At 35.1% G+C, this 6,881-nt stretch overlaps 1 protein-coding gene across 1 annotated transcript in view; it reads left to right on the top strand.

Annotated features, from left to right (window-relative positions):
* The first annotated feature begins 2,165 nt into the window (after positions 1-2,165).
* LOC107082431 (complement C3-like) overlaps positions 2,166-6,881 on the top strand; it is a 25,897-nt gene continuing 21,181 nt past the window's right edge. Inside the window, exons 1-11 of the mRNA XM_015371113.1 lie at positions 2,166-2,283; positions 3,309-3,507; positions 3,614-3,776; positions 3,947-4,041; positions 4,202-4,290; positions 4,577-4,659; positions 4,743-4,830; positions 4,931-5,033; positions 5,143-5,263; positions 5,473-5,588; positions 5,808-5,954. Coding sequence (XP_015226599.1) covers positions 2,207-2,283; positions 3,309-3,507; positions 3,614-3,776; positions 3,947-4,041; positions 4,202-4,290; positions 4,577-4,659; positions 4,743-4,830; positions 4,931-5,033; positions 5,143-5,263; positions 5,473-5,588; positions 5,808-5,954 — 1,281 coding nt within the window. The 5' untranslated portion in view covers positions 2,166-2,206. The remainder of the gene's footprint in view (positions 2,284-3,308; positions 3,508-3,613; positions 3,777-3,946; positions 4,042-4,201; positions 4,291-4,576; positions 4,660-4,742; positions 4,831-4,930; positions 5,034-5,142; positions 5,264-5,472; positions 5,589-5,807; positions 5,955-6,881) is intronic.

The raw sequence follows: 6,881 nt of genomic DNA, 5'->3' as shown, positions 1-6,881 counted from the left end.
CATGACACAAAGATTACAGCCATAATCAGTAGTTTGTAATGTAGCTGTAGTAGCTGAAGCTGTGATTATAGGGATAACAGAGGTACTTTCAAGGTATCCATCCATCCATCCATCCATCCATCCATCCATCCATCCATCCATCCATCCATCCATCCATCCATCCATCCATCCATNATCATCCATCCATCCATCCATCCATCCATCCATCCATCCATCCATCCATCCATCCATCCATCCATCCATCCATCCATTCATCCATCCATATTGTATTATAACTTGTACTATAACTTAATTGATTACCCAATCATTTAATTAGGCAATACAAATAAAGTACATTTACAGACCTGTTTGTTATTGATCTGAACAGCCTCTTACCCATATTGAAGTGTGTGAGTCAAAATGACCCAAAACATAATATTTGTATACAAACACTGCAAAGACTTGCCACTACAGAGTAAAGTGTCCAGATTTCACACACAAAAGTCACAAACTTCCATAATCGAGAGAGGCTTCTGCTTTGCTCACTAAGGGACAAAAGGCGCCACCTTGTGCTAGACAGCTGTAAAGGCAAGTAAGACCTTTATTTATGTCTTAACTAGTTTGACCTTAGCATTGAGACGCTGATAAAAAATAGCTGACATTCACTTTCATTATTGCTAACATTCACTTTCATTATAAATTTTAGTATGGGGAGAACAATGAAACCAAAAACAAGAACATTTCCAAGGTTTACAGATTATCTATAAAATAACCAAACCCCTTCCTGACTTAACTTAGGTTTTCTCAAGGAACCACAAGAGTAAGGAAAAACAAACCTTCTAAAGCATTATAGTGCATCTTGCTGCTTTAGAGAATGTTTATTCAAATACAATTCAATTCAATTCAATTCAGTTTCAATTCAGTTTATTTATATAGCGCCAAATTCACAACACATGTCATCTCAAGGCACAAATACATCTTTGACTAAACAAAAATACTTAGTATAATATGTCTTAAATGCTGTCAAAAATATAAATCAAAATTTATATGAACAAGTAAGTTGAGAAACATAAGTAGCATTGATTTCACTTAGATAAACCTTATTGTCACTTTGTATACACAGAGTGTAAAAAAGAGGAAAATTCATTTTGTACTGCTTTCATGACATTTCTATTTCTTAAATTGCAGCATTGATCAAATATAAACATTGGGAGAAAAAAAGTATACTGCAATTTCACAGGTCAGATATTATTATTTTAAATATTTATTTATTTATATAATCTTTACTAATACTATTATTATGGAATTAATGAACTAATGCAGACATTAGGATACCCACTCAATTGTAGTTCTGAAATCTATCCAGGAGATGCCGCCATTCTAAACTGTTGGAATGTTTGGAGCATGGTGCGAACTTTGGCCAATTGTGTCAAATTGGTTCATTGGATCACAGGCTTTGAAACTACCATCATCAGCCTGAACAGCAATGCAGCTCATCAGTTAAAACAGGAAGTGAACACGATACTTCTCAACAATAGCAGCAGTAGCACCCCTATCTGCAAACTAGCACTGCATAGGAGTACTACTCCATAAAATGCTAACTTTAATGAGAAACTTCAGATCTCAATTTCTTTTTTAATTAAGACTTGGGCCTTTTTTTCCCCTTAACACTACCTACCTACGTGCTAAAGTCGCTCTCTGGTAACTCCAAAAAGTCCCACCAATAATCTTCCATGAATTGCATAACAAACCTTTTCCAAGGCCAGCGTTCTGTGTTCTCTGTGTCTGTTGATTTAATCCTAAATGTGTTCAATGATTAGCCTGTGACTGAATATGAACAGTAGGTTGCAAGAGCGTCTAAAGAAAACCAAACAACACATGAATAATACATCTTCGAGTAAATCATGACTTCAGTTCAACTTTGTGTTTTTGATATTTTGAAATGAAGTTGCGCCCAGAAGGTAGTACTGCATTCAAAGGCTTTATTGATTTTGCTTTGTTTACTTGTTTCCCTCACAGAAAAGATAATTTTTTATCAGCACCGAAAAATTTCTCAACTGCTGCCGGGAATTTCTGTGTTAATCTGTTTGTATTTTACATAGCTAAACAGACAGGAACATCAGGGGCGGAGGGAATTGGGAACTTCCCAAAGACAATGCAGAGGATAAAAGGAGTGCTCTGAAATGGTCTGTTTCACACTGGCAGCAGATCAGAACAAGGTAGGAGGATGAGGAGAACTCTTCTTCTGCTGTTGGCCTCTCTGGTCTTTGCCTCCCTGGCTCCTTTGGCTGATGGAGCCAACCTGTAAGTAGATAAGTCTATGAGGCATGATAATAATTGTTTAAAACTATTCCCAAAAAAAGTATTTTATCCATTAATTTGAATATTTGAAAATATTTTGCTTAATAATTGTACCTTAAATCTATAGTTTTTTCAATCCTGCTCCTGAAGACACAGTGTCCTACATGTTACATCTTCAGGACACCTTGCCTAATGGCTGTTTGATAGGCTTTTGCTGAATTTAGTGTGATAAGAATCTAGAATCAGAAACTGATTCTGATTACAAAGCAGGGGAACATAAATACGGAGGGCAGTGTGTGTTCAGTAGCAGGGTATAAAAATTCTGCACACTAATTTATATCAATAACTTTTTCTCACGTTAATCGCTTTGATGTTTTACTGTTTGCCGAATGTTAGTTTAATTTTAGTGGTAGATACCTTTTTTTTTGCTAATACCGTAGATTGCAGCCCAGTTAGCCCCTTGTGTTGCATAAGATTTTGTTGTCTTGCCTGAAAGTTGACCTGATATAATTTTGTGTTCGTGTAACCTTGCCTCCCTCCAGACACAGCAAACAGAGACAATCATCATATGATCAATAACATCATTGATCCCCTGCTGGACCTTAATCAAAATAATCAATGGATAATTCATTAAGTATAAAGTCCATACTGCAGATCAGTCCTCCACTGTACAAACAAGTTAGAAGAGATTGCAAAACAAAAAAAACAAAAAAACGCAACACAAAACAAACTAAAGCAGTTATCTAAAGACTCAGCAACTGCCAATATCAGAGTTGTCACTCTTTAAACCTATCGAAGCATTTTGGATTCTGTCCTTCTCTTTTACAAAGAGGTCTTCAATCGTGGTTTTAAAAGAGGTCTGAAAAAAATATCTTTTATCTTTAAGGTTGCATGCAGATATAATTTTATTTTTTCTGCTCATCATTCTGCTAAGTCTGTAAAAGGTAGAAAAAAGGGGTTTTAATAACTGCCTATGATCCAAAAGAATATCAGTCATTATAACTATTTACCATTTTATCCGCCTGCAGCAAAGTGATGTCTGCTCCCAATCTGATGCGAGTAGGAACAGCAGAAAACATCTTTGTGGAATGTCAGGATTGCCCTCCTGCAGGGAACATTCCCGTCAAAATTACTGTGATGAACCATCCTACTAAAAACAAGAAGCTGGCTGAGAAGGATGTGTTACTCAACAATGAGAACAACTTTCAGGGGTTTGGAAAAGTGACTGTAAGTAAAACACCTTTGCATTATGTTTCTGTCAAAGGGCTACTAATGCACCTTGACCCAAGAATATATATGTCCTGTTTGTTTTATTTTTTTTATCTGCTTGCAGATTCCAGCGGGAGACTTTGATAAGAACCCCAGCGCAAAACAGTATGTTTATGTGCAAGCTCAATTTCCAGACCGATTGCTGGAAAAAGTTGTTTTGGTTTCCTTCCAGTCTGGCTACATCTTCATACAGACTGACAAGACCCTGTATACTCCCAACAGCAGAGGTGAGTGTAGAGCTCTTCTGAAAACACAACATATATCCGATTTACATCAAGGGTTAATGCTGGAATTCAAAAGACTCTGGAAAAAAAATTCAGGCTTTACAGAAATGCACCATTTAACTTGGTAAATGAAAAAAAGCCATGTAAAAGTGGAACCACTCTCTCTTTGTTAGTATATTACAGGATGTTTGGTTTGACCCCCGAAATGCAGCCCGTGGAAAGGAACAATGAGAACCAAGTTGATGCTTCTATTGACATTGAGATTGTGGTATGTGTTTTATTATTTTTGGAAACTAATTTGCCCTCAATGTTTCACATTGAGTTTTGTTACCTGCCAATGGATAAAACAGGAAAACCCAAATATTTCGTTGGACCACTCAGTCCATGAGAGATGTTGGTCTGACTTTTAAAAACTGCATTTTCTTTAGACTCCTGAGGACATCATCATACCTGTTGATTCAGTTGCTCTTAATGCTGGTATTTTCTCTGGAGATTACAAACTTGGTGAAATTGTTAGGTGAGTTATTTTTGACTTTTTTGATAACTAAATAAAAGCTAACTTAATATGTACATTTTCTAGTCATATCATAGTCATATAATAAATACTAAATTGTCAGGATATATATATATAAAATTGAGATTTACATGCAGGATTGATGATTAAGATTAAGAATAAATTTGCGACTTTCAGTTTTTTCCAGGAACAATGGGATTTATTGTTAAATAATTGATAGGTAGCAAGTATTCTAAATATTTTTTTTTCTCAAATATTTGCTGTAAACTGTACATAAATCTTTCCATAGCCCTGGACTATGGAAGGTGGTGGCAAAGTTCAAAAGCAACCCACAGCAGAGCTACTATGCAGAATTTGAGGTCAAAGAATATGGTAAGCATCCAGTTACTCAAGCTTTTACCGCACCTCTACATTGTTTTCTTGCTTTTCATCAAAATGAAAACTTTATTTCGCAGTGCTTCCCAGCTTCGAGGTCAAACTGCTTCCTGTTGTCCCTTTCTTCTATGTCGACAGCGACAAACTTACCATAAACATCAAAGCTACGTATGTGGAAATCTTTTTATCAGTTATTAAAGAAAATAAAGCGGTCTTATTAGTTTTTCCTATTGCATTCCCGTAAGGATATCATTGTTGTTTCTTTTAGATATCTGTTTGGAAAGGAAGTTTATGGCACTGCCTATGTGGTCTTTGGTATAATGGAAGAAAAAGATAAGAAAAGCCTCCCAAACTCTCTTACACGGGTTCCGGTGAGTACTTGAAATTCTTTTTAATATTTTAGTTTTCGATTAAATATATTTTTCATGTTAATAATAAAAAAATCCAGACTGACCATAATCTGTTGGTGTTGGATCTCAGGTTACGAATGGAGAAGGACAGGTCACACTGAAAAGGGAACAGATAACTCAGACCTTCCCAGAGATCCTTAATCTTGTTGGAAAGTCCATCTTTGTGTCTGTTAGTGTCTTGACAGAGAGCGGTGAGTAGTTTATATCTTAAGTTGTGTTCATTTATTAAACACGCACATTTGCAAGTCAGTTGCATTTAGTAAAGAAGAACAAAACAAGAATCATTTCACATACTCTGAAGGTGTTTCTCTTCTCATGCTGAGAGGCTCTTCCTTATTTGATAAAGCCAGCCTTTCCCAGGAGTACGATTCTCTACATGTGTTTATTCCTTATTTTATAGGCAGTGAAATGGTGGAGGCGGAGTTGAGAGGCATCAAGATTGTCACATCACCCTACAAAATTACTTTTACAAGAACTCCCAAATTTTTCAAACCAGGAATGTCCTTTGATATTGCGGTACAGTGATTTTTTTCTTCTTCTATGTTTACAATGTCATCAGCTTCTAACTCAATCAACTATAAAAAATCGTCCATATCATATTTAATATGCATTGTTAACCTTTCACTAAATATAATTTAAACTACTCCAGACCTATTCCTTGGATAAATCCATCTAATGCTGCTATATTTCTCATGAAATGTGTTTTGTTATTCTTTTTTTCCCCCTTAATAACAGGTTGAAGTGGTTAATCCTGACGAAAGTCCAGCAGAAGGTATCCCAGTGGTGGTTACTCCGGGAAATGTTCGGGGATTCACAGCAGCCAATGGGATGGCAAGGCTGACTATTAATACAGCAGCAACGGATTCTAAGCTGACAATCATTGTAAGCAGCTTTAAAGGATTTATATTTCAGCAATGCCTTGATAAAAGATGAGATGAATAAGTCATTAAATAGATAAAAATATAATGAGAAATTACATTAAGAAGATTTTTGGTTGAAGCAGTGTAACATTCCAGTTCAAAGCTAGTTGTTATCTAAAACTTGCAAAGAGTATTGAGGGAAATAAATGCCTGAAATTCCTTTAATTCTTATTTGTTAATTTTGCTGACGTTCCTAATCGCTATGAACAGTGAGTCAGGCTTTTTAAAGTGTTGTTAAAGATCTTCACTAGAAATGTTTATGCACTACCATACTTGTCAAGATTAAGATTTGAAATTTTAGGGGAAATTTTATGACCTCTGCAAACCGTCTGACTATCCTAGTCAAGCTCCATTATCCGTGGTATTTTAAGATATGTACACAAGACATGTGAAATAACCACTTGTCAACCAATTGCAAACTACAAATAGTTGATCAAATTTAAACTTGCGATGCTAGCAACAGTTCCATTTTAGTAGACAGATAACTTTTTTTTTATTTAATATAGTTTTATAATTCAATAATATGGGAAATTTACTCGAGACTGCTAATATGAGAGGACGGTGGGAAAGAGAAGTAAAAATAAACATAGTTTCTCAGCCAAAATAGGACACATGACAAAACTGTTTTTAAAAATATGATCGGTGGAAATACACTACAGAAAGGACTAATGACACTTCAAAGAAACTTTAGCCTTAAAATTACTAGTATGTACCATGTTCAACTTAAGGACATTTGAACATTTTATGGTAAAGTATTTTTATCTAATATGTTATACTGTTACCTCTTGCTAGTACCGTAATAATATTAAGTTACTTAAATCATATATAACCAACTTTTTATGCAGCTGATAATGAGTTTTATATATATATATATATATATATATATATA

This window comes from Cyprinodon variegatus, unplaced genomic scaffold (assembly GCF_000732505.1).
Source record: "Cyprinodon variegatus isolate N-32 unplaced genomic scaffold, C_variegatus-1.0 Scaffold54, whole genome shotgun sequence".
NCBI classification, from domain to species: domain Eukaryota; kingdom Metazoa; phylum Chordata; class Actinopteri; order Cyprinodontiformes; family Cyprinodontidae; genus Cyprinodon; species Cyprinodon variegatus.
Note: the sequence above shows the minus strand (reverse complement) of the source record. Positions and strands in the feature narration are given on the sequence as shown.